At 40.8% G+C, this 20024-nt stretch overlaps 1 protein-coding gene across 1 annotated transcript in view; it reads left to right on the plus strand.

Annotated features, from left to right (window-relative positions):
* Positions 1-3777: 3777 nt before the first annotated feature.
* Positions 3778-20024, plus strand: part of OSTM1 (osteoclastogenesis associated transmembrane protein 1) — a 41624-nt gene continuing 25377 nt past the window's right edge. Inside the window, exons 1-2 of the mRNA XM_082634405.1 lie at positions 3778-4270; positions 18589-18703. Of these exons, the coding sequence (XP_082490531.1) occupies positions 3866-4270; positions 18589-18703 (520 nt within the window). The 5' untranslated portion in view covers positions 3778-3865. The remainder of the gene's footprint in view (positions 4271-18588; positions 18704-20024) is intronic.

Consider the following 20024-nt stretch of genomic DNA (forward strand, 5'->3'; position numbering starts at 1 on the left):
TCCTGGGCATATATCCAGAAAAGATGAAAAACTCTAATTTGAAAAGGTACATGCACCCCAGTGTTCACAGCAGCACTATTTACAATAGCCAAGACATGGAAGCAACCTAAGCGTCCACTGACAGATGAATGGCTAAAGAAGATGTGGTACATATATACAATGGAATACTACTCAGCCATAAAGAGAATGAAATATTGCCATTTGCAGCAACATGGATGTACCTAGAGATCATACTAAGTGAAGTAAGTCAGACAAAGACAAATATTATATGATATCACTTACATGTGGAATCTAAAAAAATAATACAAATCAATGTATATACAAAGCATAAACAGACTCACAGACAGAAAACAAACTTATGGTTACCAAAGGGGAAAGGGAGGGGGAGAAGGATAAATTAGGAGTATGGGATTAATAGATACACACTACTGTATAATAGATAAGCAACTGTATAATAGATAAGCAACAAGGATTTACTGTCTAACACAGGGAATAATATTCAGTATCTTGTAATAACCTATAATGAAAAATAATCTGAAAAAAATATATATGACTGAATCACTTTGCTGTACACCTGAAACTAACACAATATTGTAAATCAACTATACCTCAAAAAAAAGTAAGTTGCTGACCTGATATCCTATCACTCCTGAATGCTTTCCTGTGTATTTTATATTTACAAATAAAACTCTTGCATAACCACAATACAATTATAAAAATCAGAAAATTAACATTATACATTATTACCTTCTAATTCTCAGATCCCATTCAAATTTCGCTAGTTGTCTGAATAATGTCCTTTGCGTCAGGTGCAATTCCTCAATCTTTTCTTGACTCTTGTAGACATAACACTATAGATTATAAGCTAGATATTTTGCAGAATGAAACAACTTGATTTATCTGATGTTTTCTCATGATTAGAATCAGTTTATGCATCTTTGGTAGGAATATAATAGAATTGGTGCTATGTTCTTCTAACTGCATTCTATCAGGTGGCATACAATTTCTATTTGTCCCATTATGATGACATTCATGTTGATCATTTGATTAATGTGGGATCTGACAGACTTCTCCACTGTAAATTTACTCATTTTTTCCATTTATAATTAATACATTTTTTTAGCAGATGACTTTGAAAATATGTAAATATTTTAATCCCCATGAAACATTCACCTTATTCATTTATTTAAATATATCACTATAGGTTCATGCTTTCCTGTTTTATTCAATGGTTTACGACCCATTAACCAACATTATTTATTTTGATGCTCAAATTGTTCCAGATTTGGCCAGTGGGAGCCTAGTTAAGCTGGCTTCTGTGTATTCTTTTTTTTTTTTTTTTTCTTTTTGCGGTATGCGGGCCTCTCACTGTTGTGGCCTCTCCCGTTGCGGAGCACAGGCTCCGGATGCGCAGGCCCAGCGGCCATGGCTCACGGGCCCAGCCGCTCCGCGGCATATGGGATCCTCCCAGACCGGGGCACGAACCCGTATCCCCTGCATCGGCAGGCGGACTCTCAACCACTGCGCCACCAGGGAGGCCCTTCTGTGTATTCTTGACACGTCCCCATCATTCTTTCAGCACTTCCTTACTTTCTGGTACAAAAAGATGATCCAGGCTAAACTTCTGCTTTTCCTACCCCAGTGGTAGAATTGGCTATTTCTCTAAGGATTCTTGATTCCTTTTAGTGGAGAATGACATTTAGAAGCCACAATCTAGTTCTATATGTATTTGCAGCCACTAATAATACATACATTGCTAATTCTAATCCAACACTACAGAGTTCATTCTACTTTTCTCCCTTTTCATATTTGTAACTCCCTTCTTGGACAATGAGAAACCAGACTCCCATTATCCTTAATGTATTTACCTATTTGGTCAATCCTTCTGAAGATAAGCAAACTCCCAGTCACTGCTGTACCCTCCCTTACAGGGAAACCCTTCTTACCCAACTCAGGATCCAATACCCTGCATCAGGATCCCCCCACCCCCACCCCGGTCATGTCTTCCTCTTCTTCCCTGTGCTCTGACACCCCTCTCTGGGCCTCTGACACCCCCACCCCACCAAGCATGGATGCCAACCTTACGCTACTTGATCTAACAGCTTTAGGATGGAATTGCTCCAGGAAGGGAAGTTTGAAATTGAGTGGTTTGTCCAGGATTTTCCAGGTTTTTGCATTGGATGCAGGTTTGTGCTGCACTCCAGGAACTCCTTCAGTCCTAAGGAAAGCTGGACATTAGCCACCCCAGTAAAATAAGTTTTCTTAATTTTCTCAAATGTCATCCTATAACTTTTAGGTCTTTCTACATGTTAGAATTACCATTCTTTAGGAGTTCTTTAGGAACCATTATGAGTAAATTATTAAACCTCCGTGGAAAGTAATATAGCACAATCAACAACATCACAAATGCACATACTCTCTGACCCAGCAAGTCTACTGGTAGGAATTTATCTTAAACATATACCAACCTTGTATGGATATGATTATTACCTGCAATATTGTTTGCAATAGTAAAAGAATAAAGAGGCATGTTAAAGAAATTATGGGCCTCTTCTCCCTTCCCATTAGGAACACAAAACAATAATCAAACAGACTGGCTAAAAAAGTAACTCTACCAACTCCCAGAAACATAAATTAGCACCATAAGATGAATAGGAATTAGTACAGTAGCTCTGCAATTTACAAGGCAAAAACGAAAGCGGGATGACACAAAACAGCCAGGAAATAATTTTTCTACCAAATTTGTTAGCAGATACTTGTCAGAAAACCGTTTTCCAGGTCATTAGCTAAATTCTTTTTACAGCCCAGTAGTGGTATCAGGACGCTTTTCAGAGTGTCCCCAAAGATTGCCCTGGGCTTGTCAGAAACTGGATAGGAGTTTGAAATTGAGCGCTTTGGCAAGGATTTTCCAGGTTTTTGCACTGGGATACAGGCTTGGGCTGCACCCCAGGAACCCCTTCAGTCGCAAGGAAACCTGGACATTAGCCACCCAAGGACCAGGCTACACAGTGAGAGAACTTAGACCTGCGCTGTCCGACACAGCACCGCTCGCCAGATAGGGCTATTTACATTCACATTAAATACAGTTAAAAATTCAGTTCCCCGGTGGCAGTAGCCACATTACGAGTGTTCCACAGCCGCAAGTGGCTAGTGGCTACTGTATGAGCGCAGATACAGAATTCCATCACCTCAGGAAGTCTATCGGACAGCGCTGACACAACTGAGTTTAAAAAAAAAAAAAAAAAAGCTTGTAAGCCGCTAGGCTCCACTATCAAAAATAATCAACACACGTCATTATTCTTTCCAAATATTTTGAGGGGGTAAATTATGCTAAGGAATACCAAGTAAAAAAACCTGCCAAGGCACGTGCCAGCAGGCTTTCTCAGGGAACTCACTCGTAATTCCCACGGCGGAGGCCGTCCGTCTTTCTGTGGCACACAACTCCTCAGACTTCTGGAACTCGGCGAACTGCTAAAGAGGTGGGCAACCGAGGGCAAGACTCCCGAAATTTAACTGCTCAAAGCGGCCGACTCCTGTATTCATAGGGCAGGCGAGCCTCAGCTCGGGCCTCCACAGCTGACGCCGCCCGGGTCTCGCGCGCCCCTCGGTCAGGCGCTTGGCACAGGCTGGGAACGCGAAACCGCCCCTCTGTGCGCGCTCCCGCACGCGCTCCGGCCCGCGGCGCGAGAGGCTCTCTGCAGCCAATGGGGCGGGGCGCCGCGCGCCGGAGGCGGGGCCGTGACGCGCGCTCCTCGTGACCCTGCTCGCGGCCTGCGCCCAAGGAAGCCGGAAGCGGCAGCTGTCCGCAGCACCGACTAGGGGCGGAGAGGAGGAGGTCTGCGCCTTGTGGTTCGTGAACCCCGCGATGGACCCGGACCGGACAGTCGCGCGGCGGAGGTCATCGTTGCTGCTGCTGCGGCTGCTGCTGGTGGCGCTGCTGTGGTCGGGGCTGGCTCTGGGCACCTTCTCCTTGGGCAGCAGTCCCCACCGGGTCCTGCACGACCTCCTGTCGGAGGAGCAGTTGCTGAAGGTGGAGGACTTGTCCCTGGCTCTACTGCAGGGCGGAAGGATGGGGCCACTGTCACTACCCCCAGACTTGCCGGATCTGGATCCCGAGTGCCGGGAGCTGCTGCTGGACTTCGCCAACAGCAGCGCAGAGCTGACCGGGTGTCTGGTGCGCGGCGCCCGGCCGGTGCGCCTCTGTCAGACCTGCTATCCCCTCTTCCAACAGGTCGCCAGCAAGATGGACAACATCAGCCGAGCCGTGGGGGTGGGTAGAAGGCACACCCGGGACCTCTGGCGTGGATTGTTGGAAAGGGAGGAGGATGGAATGATGGTTAACTCGGGGTGGGGGGGTGGTGCTCAGTTTCCCCTTTTGTGAGAAAAAGAGGTTGGATTGGGACTGTGGAGTTAGGGGCATCAGAAAAGTGGGTGGCATTATGGGGCTTGGGGTTTGGATTTTTGCGTCCATGGCTGCTGTTGGGCATCTTTGGGTACATATTTGCAGATAGGTATGACTAGTTTTCTTGGGGCTTCTGCACTCCAACTCTACCTTTTGTCACCTCTTTCCCCCCAGTCTGCCACAGCTTCTTCCCATCTCCACCTGGAGTTCCCAGGAAGGACTTTCCTGAAACCCCAGGTGGAGTGGGGAAACTATAGTGTGCTGGTGGTAAGGAGCTTGAGCTTTGTAGCCAGGCATTTTCAGATCCACCACTTTCTAGCAGTTTGACCTTGGATTAATTATCTTGGAGTTTCCTCCTCTATAGAATGGAGAAAAACCGCTGCCAGATGTGACTGTTAAAAAAAATAAAAAGAGATAATGCATGAGAGTTCATTTTAGTCATTAATACAGTCTGGAGCCATTCTGCCAGGAGACCAGTTCTTCTCTGCTTATTAAAGGTGAACTCTGGGCAAGTTATATTCTCTGTAACTGTTGTCTCATCTGTAAGATGGGGGTGAGAGGAACTCTTAGAAAACTATTACTACACATAGTAAGAGTTCTCAGTAAATGGGAACTAAAATTTTACAAAATGGTAAATCTGCCCTCCACTCTTGGTACTCTTCGAGCTCTTCTGGTCATGTGGTTGGTGCTGTGAGGGTCTTAATTGAAAGAAAGAGAAAGAAAGAAAGGACGGCAGGGAGGGAGGAAGGAAGGCAGGCAGCCACAGAGACATGTCCTTGTTCCTAAGTACCTTATAGGGTCTCGAGTAGGAAAGGATTAGAGTGTCAGGGCTGGTGGGAGTCATGAGGTATGGGCTGGATATGCCTTGTAGAGGAAAAACAGGAGAAATGACTTTGCGATTATGGAGTGGAAAGTTCCTCTTGTACTGGGAAAAAAAAGTTTCATGAAAATGTGGTTGGAATTATTTCATAAATCATAGTTGATTTGACAAAATATAAACATATATAGTTGCATCCTACTTTGTCAGCCTGATATTACTTGACATAAATATGTATTTTTTACAAAAATAGGGAATTTATTTGCATTAAATAAATTCTGTGGCCAGTCTCTGTAAAGAGCTACTTTTCAAGGTACTTTAAGTAAATGTAGACCTACATGCAGTATTTTTCAGGCATACTTCTACTGGGTATAGCAAGGGATATATATATATATATATGTGTGTGTGTGTGTGTGTATGTATATATATACATATATATATATATATATATATATATATATATAGTATATCTCACCATGATTTTAAAGTAAAACACCAAAGACTTGTCCCTGTCAACTACAGCAGGATATGATATGGCATCATATTCTGTTTTAAGCAATTAGGTGCATTGTCCTGTGGCCAGAATGACCGTGAGTCCTGAAGCAAAGCTTGGATCTTTTGAGGCAGCAAACACATTCCTCATTTGTGTAGTTTCTGTGGAATTAAGAAGAGGTTAAAAAATTACCCCAAACTCTGGTGGCACAGTGATATGGGCATCTGTGGGCCAATTATGGGCCTATTTGTACATGAATTTCCACATGAATTCCCTACTGCCTACAGGAGTCTTCCCAGTGTGGAGACGGCAGAAACTTGCTTCCTCTGCTTTGTGTCTGATTCTACCAGTGACCTGTGCACCCAGCTCACCTCACTGTTATGTGAAGGAACGGGGTAAAGAGATAAAAAGGGTCAGAAGCCCCTTTCCCCAATCCATATTTCCTCTCCAACTCATCCTAGATCTTGCCTCCCCCCCACCCCCTTTCCTCAGTAGAGCTGGATGTGGTAGCTCAAAAGCATGATTTCTGCAGTTGTGAGGTACTTCGTGGATTTTATAGGCCTTTTCACATTGGCCTGGGAATTGAACCGTTATGTGTAATAATGAACCTATGGAAAATTATGTCTGAGTTTCTCAGGAGTGAACTTAAAGGAATCAGTTGTCCTTTGTGTGTGTGTGGCAGGAAATTGTTTCTGGAGAGTAATGTATTTTCTTTGACTCACATAGACTCAGTCTTTCATTTAAATCAGCTTAATTAGCAAGCACATGCTATTCTTAAATATTGGTCTGGTTAAAGGGTATTTGAAGGAAAAGAAGGGTAAAGTCCAGGCCTTAAACTATCAGTGTAGTTGGGGAAATAAAAATAAATCTATACTGAGAAAAAGAAAAAGGGAAAAAATCATCAATGTGAATGTTATAAATTGTACAATAGGATTTTAGAACAAAAGAGTGAAGGAGATGCTGAATTAAAGGAGGGAACAGGGCTCCCCTGGTGGCGCAGTGGTTGGGAGTCCGCCTGCCGATGCAGGGGACACGGGTTCATGCCCCGGTCCGGGAGGATCCCACATGCCGCGGAGTGGCTGGGCCCATGAGCCATGGCCGCTGAGCCTGCGCGTCCGGAGCCTGTGCTCCGCAACGGGAGAGGCCACAACAGTGAGAGGCTCATGTACTGCAAAAAAAAAAAAAAAAGAGGGAACAGAGCAAGGTGGGGTTAATCAGAGAATACCTACAAGCGGAATTATGAACAAGACATTCTTTCTCACCTCTTTAGGGTGAATCCATGTCCATGGATTGATTGAGAGAGGAAGGGAGTATAACAAGGAGAAAGATAACCAAAGGTAGAAATTAGCAAGTTATTTCTGTGGCACAGCAAGCTGATTCATTTAACTGCAATAGAGTTATCTGATGAGAATTCTATTTTCTAGTCACTTCCTCTTGGAATTACTGGGTCAAGGACTCCATATAATTTTATTATCTTAAGGTAAAGAATACAGTGATTTGTGAAACCTGAATAGTAGAATTGACGGATTCCCTCTTACTTAGAGTCATACTTTCTTCTTTAATTTAAACTGAATAGAGATGTAGTTTCATTGAGCTGTTCAGCATCACCAGAGTGGTTGCCAGGATGCTTTGGCCCCCCAGATTCTGAATTGCTAATCTTCATCTTATTATACTTGGTTTGTTTAAAATTTATATAAGCAGATATATATATATAACCTGTGATTGGAGGTATGTATCTGGAAGTATTCAACATAGTTTTAGTGTAGATTAATAAATTGTTAGGAATATAGGGAGAAAACTGGAACATAGCATAACGTAATCTGTGTCTTTCATTGGAGATCAGAAAATGTAGTGCTTCTTATTCACTAAAAAAAAAAATTATTGAGTACCTATTATGTGCAGGGTAGTGGTAGTAACTAGGGATATAGCTGTGAATGAGCAGAGCTTGTAGTCTGGTAGGGGAAACAGCCATTAAACATATTGTTATAAAAGTAATTATTTAATTCAGGTGTGATAAGTGTTGCAAAGAAAAAATTCCCAGATGCCACCAAAGCATATAACAAGAATGCTGATCTTGAGCATTCAAGATCAGCTGGGAGTAGATAGAAGTGGTCAGTGATTAAAGCTGACACCTAAAATTTGAGAAGGTCGGGGAGGAGAGAGAATGTATACATGTTACGAAGTAGCAGGTGTGAAGACTCTGAATGGGAGTCTGGTGTGTTTGAGGACTAGAAAGAACTCAAAGCACTGTGAGCCAGGAGGAGACTAGTGATCTGAGCCTGAGGAAGTGGGCAGGTGCCAGGTCATATTACCTGTAGGGTATTACTAAGGGTTTTAGTCTTTGATTTTAAAGCAGTGTGATATTACTGAAGGGTTCAATTCTGTGAATGATATGATCCGATTTGTACTTTAAAAGGTCATTATGGCTACATGAGAGAAAATGGAGGGGACAGGGACTGGGGAGGGTAGGGGAAGAGTATGTGTGGGGAAATGAATTAAGAGACTCTTGCAGTGATGTGAGAAATGGTGGTGGCTAGGCTACATGGGGGCCATTGTGATGGGGAGAAATGGATAGATTTCAGAGATATTTTTAGGAGGTAGAACTGAGAAAACTTGGTGGTTAATTGAATATGGAATGTGAAGGAAAGGAACGATGATTTCCAGGGTTTTAATAAGAGCAGCTTAGTGAATAGGGTTGCTATTTACTAAGATGGAGGGAGGAACCTGTTTGGTGGGGGAAGATCATGAACTTGATATTGAACTTGTTGATTCTGAGGTGTTTGTGAGACATCTAGGTGGAGATATTGCATATGTGGTTGGATATGTATGTCTAGAGATGTGGATTGGGGATAATAGGTTTGGGAGTAGTCAGCTTAAAAGTAGTGTTTGAAACCATTGCATGATGAGTTTGAGTAAGAAGTGAGAATACATAAGAAATGCTGGGTTGAAGATTTGGTTAGAGGATAAAATATTGAAAGAGACCAAGAAAGAAGAGTCGGAGAAATTAAGAAAAATCAGGAGAATGTGCTGTCCTATAAATCAGAGAAAAGGGAAGGGGTGGTTATTTGTGTCAAATCCAGCTGATAGGACCAGAAGTGAATCTATCAACACTGGCATTCTTGGTGCCATAAGAGCCATTTTGAGGGAGCACTTGGGGGTGAGAGTAAGATGAAAGTAGATTAAATAATGAATGGAAGGTGAGGAAGTGGGAATAGTGATCCTGCACAACTCAAAGTTTGGCCATAAGGAAGATATAAGAAAGAGAGGTCACTAAAGAGGAATTGAGACTCAGGGATTTTCTTTTAATTTCTTTCTGTTCCTTTGTCCCTCCAGCCCTCTGTCTCTACTTCCCTTCTTCCTTTCTTAAGATGGGAGAGACCTGAACATGTTTAAATGCTGATAGGAAGAATCCTATAGAGAGAGTGAAGATATAGGAAACAGTGGGAAAGTAAACAAGGTCAGTTTTCCTGAGAAGGCAGAGTAGTTGAGATCTAAGGCATCCACAGAAAGAGAGAGAGAGAGAGATGAGCCTTCGACAGGGGGCAGGCACGTTCTGCATTCTAACAGGAGGGTAGAAGGAGAGGTTGGGTGTAGAGGGGTAGGCAGATCAGAGTTTCAGCTTGATGGTCTCTGTTTTCACTGTCAACCAGGAGGCTAGATCTTCACTTGAGAGTAAAGGGTGAGAGGGATATCAGAGTTTCAAGGGAGAGTGGAGAAGATTGCAATAGTGGTGTTAAACAGGGGAGAATGAGCAGACAGGCAAGTGAGTAGTACAGTTTGGGATTATGGATTTATTGTGGAAATAATCCGGTGGGTTGTTTGCATTTTGCCAAATAGGCATGATGAAAGTGGATTGTTGGATTCATTGTGGTTAGGTTTCTGCTAAGTGGTTGTGACAGATTTGAGTATTAAAAGTTCTAAATATAAACCAAAGGCCAATGTTTTTTGTCATGTGCTAGGTGTTGGGAATACAAAGATATAAGACAAAGTTTCCATCCTAAAGGACCTTTTGTCCAGATAAGGAACCTAGACATATATAGGTGGATATCATGCTTTAAGAAACTGAGCCTCGGGCTTTCCTGGTGGCGCAGTGGTTAAGAGTCCGCCTGCCGATGCAGGGGACACGGGTTCATGCCCCAGTTCGGGAAGATCCCGCATGCCGTGGAGCGGCTGAGCCCATGAGCCATGGCCACTGAGCCTGTGCGTCCGGAGCCTGTGCTCCGCAACAGGAGAGGCCACAACAGTGAGAGGCCCGCGTACCGCAAAAAAAAAAAAAAAAAAAAAAAAAAAAAGAAACTGAGCCTCAGAGTGATTAAGTAACTTACCCAAGGCCATGCAGTGAAAGAGGCTGGGTTTGAATCCAAAAGGATACTACTGCCTATTTCATAGAGTTGTTACAAGGATTAAGTGAGTTATACATTTAGAGCTTTTAGAACCATTAGGTATTCAAAAGTACATCATCATTGTTGGGATTATTCATCGCTAACTTTCCATTCTCACTGTTGCTACTGTCTTCTCATTATACATGAACTATGGAAATAGTCTATTTAGTCTCCTGCTTCGCCCTACATATTGTGACATAGACCTATGCTCTCCAAACTCTGCTTTTCATGCCATCTTCCTCAAAAATCTTAAAAAGTTTCCCACTGTGTGACTCTCATAACCCTCAAGACCCTTCATTACCTTGCCCTGACTTCTCCCTCTACTGCCTCTACTTTCATAGAGGTACCTTCCACTGGCCTCCTGAATACTCCCTGAATACTACATAACCATTCCTACTTTCACCCCTTGATCATTTTATTTACCCCATTTTAAAACCTTCCCTTTCTTAGTATAGGGCTTAGTTCAAATCCTGCTTCCTCCATGAACTCTCCATATTTCTCCCAACTACTCTGATGTCTTCCTCAACTGAACTATTCCGCACATTGACCACTCATACAGCTTATTCTGTATTGATTTTTATATTTATTTATTTATTTATTTATTGATATTTTTTATTTTTTCTTTATACAGCAGGTTCTTATTAGTCATCAGTTTTATACACATCAGTGTATACATGTCAATCCCAATCACCCAATTCATCACACCACACGCACCCCCCCTGCAGCTTTCCCCCCTTGGTGTCCATACGTTTGTTCTCTACATCTGTGTCTCAATTTCTGCCCTGCAAACCGGTTCATCTGTACCATTTTTCTAGGTTCCACATATATGCGTTAATATACGATATTTGTTTTTCTCTTTCTGACTTACTTCACTATGTATGACACTCTCCAGATCCATCCACGTCTCAACAAATGACCCAATTTCATTCCTTTTTATGGCTGAGTAATATTCCATTGTATCTATGTACCACATCTTCTTTATCCATTCGTCTGTCAATGGGCATTTAGGTTGTTTCCATGACCTGGCTATTGTAAATAGTGCTGCAGTGAACGTTGGGGTACAAGTGTCTTTTTTTTTTTTTTTTGCGGTACGCGGGCCTCTCACTGCTGTGGCCTCTTCCGTTGCAGAGCACAGGCTCCGGACACACAGGCTCAGTGGCCATGGCTCATGGGCCCAGCCGCTCCGTGGCATGTGGGATCTTCCCGGACCGGGGCACGAACCCGTGTCCCCTGCATCAGCAGGTGGACTCTCAACCACTGCGCCACCAGGGAAGCCCACAAGTGTCTTTTTGAATTGTGGGTTTCTCTGGGTATATGCCCAGTAGTGGGATTGCTGGATCATATGGTAATTCTATTTTAGTTTTTTAAGGAACCTCCATACTGTTCTCCATAGTGGCTGTATCAGTTTACATTCCCATCAACAGTGAAGAGGGTTCCCTTTTCTCCACACCCTCGCCAGCATTTGTTGTTTGTAGATTTTCTCATGATGCCCATTCTAACTGGTGTGAGGTGATACCTCATTGTAGTTTTGATTTGCATTTCTCTAATAATTAGTGATGTTGAGCAGCTTTTCATGTGCTTCTTGGCCATCTGTATGTCTTCTTTGGAGAAATGTCTATTTAGGTCTTCTGCCCATTTTTGGATTGGGTTGTTTTTTTTTTTAATATTGAGCTGCATGAGCTGTTTATATATTTTGGAGATTAATCCTTTGTCCATTGATTCGTTTGCAAATATTTTCTCCCATTCTGAGGGTTGTCTTTTTCTCTTGTTTATGGTTACCTTTGCTGTGCAAAAGCTTTGAAGTTTCATTAGGTCCCATTTGTTTATTTTTGTTTTTATTTCCATTACTCTAGAAGGTGGATCAAAAAAGATCTTGCTGTGATTTATGTCAAACAGTGTTCTTCCTATGTTTTCCTCTAAGAGTTTTGTAGTGTCCAGTCTTACATTTAGGTCTCAAATCCATTTTGAGTTTATTTTTGTGTATGGTGTTAGGGAGTGTTCTAATTTCATTCTTTTACATGTAGCTGTCCAGTTTTCCCAGCACCGCTTATTGAAGATACAATTATCTCCATTGTATATCCTTGCCTCCTTTGTCATAGATTTGTTGACCATAGGTGTGTGGGTTTACCTCTGGGCGTTCTATCTTGTTCCATTGATCTATGTTTCTGTTTTTGTACCAGTACCATATTGTCTTGATTACTGTAGGTTTGTAGTATAGTCTGAAATCAGAAAGTCTGATTCCTCCACCTCCGTTTTTTTCCCTCAAGACTGCTTTGGCTATCTGGGTCTATTGTGTCTCCATACAGATTTGAAGATTTTTTGTCCTAGTTCTGTAAAAAATGCCATTGGTAATTTGATAGGGATTGCATTGAATCTGTAGATTGCTTTGGGTAGTATAGTCATTTTTACAATATTGATTCTTCCAATCCAAGAACATGGTATATCTCTCCATCTGTTGGTATCATCTTTAATTTCTTTCATCAGTGTCTTATAGTTTTCTGCATTCAGGTCTTTTGTCTCCCTAGGTAGGTTTATTCTTAGGTATTTTATTCTTTTTGTTGCAATGGTAAATGGGAGTGTTTCCTTAATTTCTCTTTCAGATTTTTCATCATTAGTGTATAGGAATGCAAGAGATTTCTGTGCATTAATTTTGTATCCTGCAACTTTACCAAAATCATTGATCAGCTCTAGTAGTTTTCTGGTGGCATCTTTAGGATTCTCTATGTATAGTATCATGTCATCTGCAAACAGTGACAGTTTTATGTCTTCTTTTCCAGTTTGTATTCCTTTTATTGCTTTTTCTTCTCTGATTGCTGAGGCTAGGACTTCCAAAACTATGTTGAATAATAGTGGTGAGAGTGGACATCCTTGTCTTGTTCCTGATCTTAAAGGAAATGCTTTCAGTTTTTCACCATTGAGAATGATGTTTGCTGTGGGTTTGTCATATATGGCCTTTATTATGTTGAGGTAGGTTCCCTCTATGCCCACTTTCTGGAGAGTTTTCATCATAAATGGGTGTTGAATTTTGTCAAAAGCTTTTTCTGCATCTATTGAGATGATCATATGGTTTTTATTCTTCAATTTGTTAATCTGGTGTATCACATTGACTGATTTGTGTATATTGAAGAATCCTTGCATCCCTGGGATAAATCCCACTTGATCATGATGTATGATCCTTTCAATGTGTTGTTGGATTCTGTTTGCTAGTATTTTGTTGAGGATTTTTGCATCTATATTCATCAGTGATATTGGTCTGTAATTTTCTTTTTTCTTTGTCTGGTTTTGGTATCAGGGTGATGGTGGCTTCATAGAATAAGTTTGGGAGTGTTCCTTCCTCTGCAATTTTTTGGAAGAGTTTGAGAAGGATGTGTGTTAGCTCTTCTCTAAATGTTTGATAGAATTCACCTGTGAAGCCATCTGGTCCTGAACTTTTGTTTGTTGGAAGATTCTTAATCACAGTTTCAATTTCATTACTTGTGATGGGTCTGTTCATATTTTCTATTTCTTCCTGGTTCAGTCTTGGAAGATTATACCTTTCTAAGAATTTGTCCATTTCTTCCAGGTTGTCCATTTTATTGGCATAGAGTTGCTTGTAGTAGTCTCTTAGGATGCTTTGTATTTCTGCGGTGTCTGTTGTAACTTCTCCCTTTTCATTTCTAATTTTATTGATTTGAGTCCTCTCCCTCTTTTTGTTGATGAGTCTGGCTAATGGTTTATCAATTTTGTTTATCTTCTCGAAGAACCAGCTTTTAGTTTTATTGATCTTTGCTATTGTTTTCTTTGTTTCTATTTCAGTTATTTCTGCTCTGATCTTTATGATTTCTTTCCTTCTGCTAACTTTGGGTTTTGTTTGTACTTCTTTCTCTAGTTCCTTTAGGTTTAAGGTTAGATTATTTATTTGAGATTTTTGTTGTTTCTTGAGGTAGGCTTGTATAGCTATAAAGTTCCCTCTTAGAACTGCTTTTGCTGTATCCCATAGGTTTTGGGTTGTAGTGTTTTTATTGTCATTTGTCTGTAGGTATTTTTTTATTTCCTCTTTGATTTCTTCAGTAATCTCTTGGTTTTAGTAATGTAGTGTTTAGCCTCCATGTGTTTGTGTTTTTTATGTATTTTCCCCTGTAATTCATTTCTAATCTCATAGCATTGTGGTCAGAAAAGATGCTTGATATGATTTCAATTTTCTTAAATTTACTGAGGCTTACTTTGTGACCCAAGATGTGATCTATCCTGGAGAATGTTCCGTGCACACTTAAGAAGACAGTGTAATCTGCCGATTTTGGATGGAATGTCCTATAAATATCAATTAAATCTATCTGGTCTATTGTGTCATTTAAAGCTTCTGTTTCCTTATTTATTTTCATTTTGGATGATCTGTCCATGGGTGTAAGTGAGGTGTTAAAGTCCCCCACTATTATTGTGTTACTGTCGATTTCCTCTTTTACATCTGTTAGCGGTTGCCTTATGTATTGAGGTGCTCCTGTGTTGGGTGCATATATATTATAATTGTTATATCTTCTTCTTGGATTGATCCCTTGATCATTATGTAGTATCCTTCCTTGTCTCTTGTAACATTCTTTATTTTAAAGTCTATTTTATCTGATATGAGTATTGCTACTCCAGCTTTCTTTTGATTTCCATTTGCATGGAATATCTTTTTCCATCCCGTCACTTTCAGTCTGTATGTGTCCCTAGGTCTGAAGTGGGTCTCTTGTAGACAGCATATATATGGGTCTTGTTTTTGTATCCATTCAGCAAGCCTGTGTCTTTTGGTTGGAGCGTTTAATCCATTCACGTTTAAGGTAAGTATTGATATGTATGTTCCTCTGACCATTTTCTTAATTGTTTTGGGTTTGTTTTTGTAGGTCCTTTTCTTCTCTTGTGTTTCCCACTTAGAGATGTTCCTTTAGCATTTGTTGTAGAGCTGGTTTGGTGGTGCTGAATTCTCTTAGCTTTTGCTTGTCTGTAAAGCTTTTGATTTCTCCATCAAATCTGAATGAGATCCTTGCCAGGTAGAATAATCTTGGCTGTAGGTTCTTCCCTTTCATCACTTTAAGTATATCATGCCACTCCCTTCTGGCTTGTAGAGTTTCTGCTGAGAAATCAGCTGTTAACCTTATGGGAGTTCCCTTGTATGTTATTTGTCATTTTTCCCTTACTGCTTTCAGTAATTTTTCTTTGTCTTTAATTTTTGCCAGTTTGATTAGTATGTGTCTAGGCGTGTTTCTCCTTGGTTTATCCTATATGGGACTTGCTGTGCTTCCTGGACTTGGATGGCTATTTCATTTCCCATATTAGGGAAGTTTTCGACTATAATCTCTTCAAATATTTTCTCAGGTCCTTTCTTTCTCTCTTCTCCTTCTGGGACCACTATAATGTGAATGTTGTTGCATTTAATGTTGTCCCCGAGGTCTCTTAGGCTGTCTTCATTTCTTTTTATTCTTCTTTCTTTATTCTGTTCCATGGCAGTGAATTCCACCATTCTGTCTTCCAGGTCACTTATCTGTTCTTCTGCCTCAGTTATTCTGCTATTGATTCCTTCTAGTGTAGTTTTCATTTCAATTATTGTATTGTAAATCTCTGTTTGTTTGTTCTTTAATTCTTCTAGGTCTTTGTTAAACATTTCTTGCATCTTCTCGATCTTTGCCTCCATTGTTTTTCCGAGGTCCTGGATCATCTTCACTATCATTATTCTGAATTCTTTTTCTGGAAGGTTGCCTATCTCCACTTCATTTAGTTATTTTTCTGGGGTTTTATCTTGTTCCTTCATCTGGTACATAGCCCTCTTCCTTTTCATCTTGTCTGTCTTTCTGTGAATGTGGGTTTTGTTCCACAAGCTGTGGTTTTTGTTCCACAGGATTGTAGTTCTTCTTGCTTCTGCTCTCTGCCCTCTGGTGGATGAGGCTATCTAAGAGGCTTGTGCAGGTTTCCTGATGGGAGGGACTGGTGGTGGGTAGAGCTGGGTGTTGCTCTGGTGGGCAGAGCTCAGTAAAACTTTAATCCACTTGACTGCTGATGGATGGGGCTGGGTTCCCTCCCTCTTGGTTATTTGACCTGAGGCAACCCAACACTGGAGCCTACCTGGGCTCTTTGGTGGGGCTAATGGCAGACTCTGGGAGGGCTCACGCCAAGGAGTACTTCCCAGAACTTCTGCTGCCAGTGTCCTTGTCCCCATGGTGAGCCACAGCCATCCCCCGCCTCTGCAGGAGACCCTCCAACACTACCAGGTAGGTCTGGTTCCGTCTCCCCTGGGTTCACTGCTCCTTCCCCTGGGTCCCCATGCGCATACTACTTTGTGTGTGCCCTCCAAGAGTGGAGTCTCCGTTTCCCCCAGTCCTGTCGAAGTCCTGCAATCAGATTCCCCCAGTCCTGTCGAAGTCCTGCAATCAGATCCCACTAGTCTTCAAAGTCTGATTCTCTAGGAATTCCTCCTCCCGTTGCCGGACCCACAGGTTGGGAAGCCTGACATGGGGCTCAGAACCTTCACTCCAGTGGGTGGACTTCTGTGGTATAATTGTTCTCCAGTCTGTGAGTCACCCACCCAGCAGTTATGGGATTTGATTTTGCTGTGATTGTGCCCCTCGTACCATCTCATTGTGGCTTCTCCTTTGTCTTTGGATGTGGGGTGTCTTTTTTGGTGAGTTCCAGTGTCTTCCTGTCAATGATCGTCCAGCAGCTAGTTGTGATTCTGGTGCTCTCACAAGAGGGAGTGAGAGCACGTCCTTCTACTCCACCATCTTGGTTCAGGCCCCTAGTTTCTATCTGTATTGATTTTTAAAATATCCAGTCATCCACTTACAAGACTCTACTTAAGTAACTGGTTATACTTAGCCAGCTACACCCACTTAGAGCACTTCTTGTTGGCAACAGGTAGCTAGGTGAAATAGCATATATCAGTTACTTACTGGGTGTCAGACATTGTGCTAAGTGATTAATGTATGGTATTTCATTTAATACTGTACCTGTAGGACTCATGATCGTGAAACTGAGCCTCAGAGAGTTTACCTCAGCTGTCCAAGATTACCAGCTAGTAATCCAGGTTTTTCTGACTCTTTAGGCCGTGCTCTACTTTAATCTGGTGGGTAAATTATCACAAAACATTGTTTGATCTTTTATGAAATCTTCTTCTGTAGCTGATATTGCTCTGAAAGCAATTCCAAGAAAAGGGCTTTTTTTTTTTTTTTTTTTGGTGGTACGCAGGCCTCTCACTGTTGTGGCCTCTCCCGTTGCGGAGCACAGGCTCCGGACCCGCAGGCTCAGCGGCCATGGCTCACAGGCCCAGCCGCTCTGCGGCATGTGGGATCTTCCCGGACGGGGGCACGAACCCGTGTCCCCTGCATCGGCAGGCGGACTCTCAACCACTGCGCCACCAGGGAAGCCCGAAAAGGGCTTTTTAAAATGTTTTATTCAATTTACTATTTTAAAGGCAAGCATTCATTTGGCTGCATGTTTTAATGAGACAACAAAACTAAGCCACAGAAAGGGTAATCATCCCGAAATGATCTTGAGATATTTTGAAACAAGAATTCTGCTGTTAAGCCCTCCTTCCCTCTTTTCTTATCCCACATGGCTGATCAGTTCTTTTCTAGAGTTAACATATTCTCTCTTTTATTACTAATGACACTATTTAATTCCTTATCTGTATGTCTCTGAGGAGGTTCTGAAGACCCAGTGTTGATGGCATTCCTTTATACTCTTTGTATACTCAGAACTCCAAGATTCTTATAGTGCCTGGTAAATAGTAGGAGTTAAATAACTTTGAAAGAATGAAGAGTCAGCAGGACTTAGTTCCTTGCTTGGGGCAAAAAGGAAAGGAAATAGATAAGGATCCAATAATTTAGGAACTTGAATGTATTATTTGCATAGTGTGAGTTTCATTATTAAAACGATCTGTGGAAAGCATGTTCTTCTATCTGGGTACAAACTATTTCTGTACAAACTAGATGTATCACATTTTCTTGTGGATTTTAAGATTTTGAGCCAAAAAATGCCAAGAAGATGAAACAATGTTTTGTGATCATTTATCCACCAGGTTTTTTAAAATGTGTAAATAATATATGTTCATTGTAGAAAAATTTAGACAGTATAAAAGAGGCAAAAAAGAAAATGAAAATTGCTCTATTTCCATTATTCAGAGATAACTACTGCTACATTTTGGTGAATAGCTTTCCAGAATTTTTTCCTGTGCATAAGGAGTAAGAAATATTACATGTGGGCCTAAGCAGTTGAGATTGTACCATAGAAGCAAGTACTTATTTATTTAAGAAGCAAAGATTTTCTTCCCTTGCAAGTGAACCTGGTACCAATAAATGTTAGCTGCTATTGTTTTATTACAGTTGTTATTAATGACATCATTATTTGATTATAGCAAAAAAAATTAAATGCTTATAATAAATATTTGAATTATTTTTATAAGGTTTTTTGCCTCAGCTTGTTGTTTGGGAAGTCTGAAAATATTCAGATTGTATTTTTCTTTCTTTTTCTTTTGTCGTTATAGAATTCCTCAGAGAGTCATAGTTGTGCCAGAAGTCTCTTAATGGCAGATAGGATGCAAATAGTTGTGATTCTGTCTGAGTTTTTCAATTCCACATGGCAGAAGGCAAATTGTGCAAGTAAGTAATTCTTTCATTTTCATGTTGCTGTCATGGTTCAACAGTATAGATGTCATTTTATTTGAACTCTGAAAATTTTGAATATTTTTTATTACTAAGTTTAAATGAACTGTGATTAGCATCACGGTTTATTAGTGAGAAATGCTTGGGCAAATACTGAAAGGCAGAAAAGTGTAGCAGTTAACAGTGAGCTTTGCAGTCAGACAGATCTGGATTTTATTCTAAGCTCTGCCATTTATTAGCCCTAACCTACTACTGTCAGACCTTGGGCATGTAATTTTACCTCTTGGAGCTTCAGTTTCCTCATCCGTAAATTGGTGGTAATAATGGAACCTACTTTATATGATTGTTTTGAGGAGTAAATGAAATAGACTGTGTAAAGCACTTAGCTTAGTATCTGGCATATAGTTAATGTTCAAGGAATGTTAGCTGCTTAATATAATAGTAATTATGATGTTTATAATAATATGTCATCTGGTGATAGGGGAAAGTGATAACGTCTGTTTTACCAGTTTTGCAGGCTTGTATGTATTTGTATAATGAAATGAGATCTATTTTCAAGCATTCTTTGGGAAAATTAAAATCACTATTTCAATTCATAAGTGTTTTGAATACCAACTATGTATTAGGAAATTCTTATTTTCTATTCCTTATAATTTTTGAGGAAGAAAGTTATAGTTACAATATAACCTAAAGCAGACAAACAACTGCTATAATAAAGTTATAGAGTCTTGGGGAAGCTGAAAATAAATCAGATTGGAGAGAATTTGAAATACTTCCTGGAGGAGGTACCTTTTGATCCTACACTTTTGTGGCTGGGCATGATTTCAATAAGTAGAGATGAGAGGAAGGACATTGCAGATAGGGAGGCATCGTGAACAGGGGCACAGAGGTATAAAAGAGTAGTAGACGTTACAGGATGCTGGAAGCACAATGGGAGGTAAACTTGGAAAGGGAAGGTAAGACCTTGACCTATATAGTAGTTTATCACTTATGCCAACATTTTTCATACTGCTTAGAACACCAGCATAGTATTAAGAAATGGTTATATACTATAGTATCTTGGGAATTTACAATACACATAGAATATTGAAGGCAGTGAGAAGGACTATAGGTTAAAAAAACTTTTAAACCTCATTTAACCTAGCACTTTCTGCGCTTTTTTTTTTTTTTTTAACTACAAAGACCCTTTTTTTTTCTTTTCTTTTTTTGTGGAACCCCATTGGAAGAGAGAGACCAGTGAGGAAATTCTTACAATGGTTTAGGCAAGAAGCAAAGAAAACATTAAGTAGGGCATGGGCTGTGGAAATAGAAAGGATAG

Source organism: Mesoplodon mirus (assembly GCF_964341445.2).
Source record: "Mesoplodon mirus genome assembly, chromosome: 10".
In the NCBI taxonomy this organism is placed as follows: domain Eukaryota; kingdom Metazoa; phylum Chordata; class Mammalia; order Artiodactyla; family Ziphiidae; genus Mesoplodon; species Mesoplodon mirus.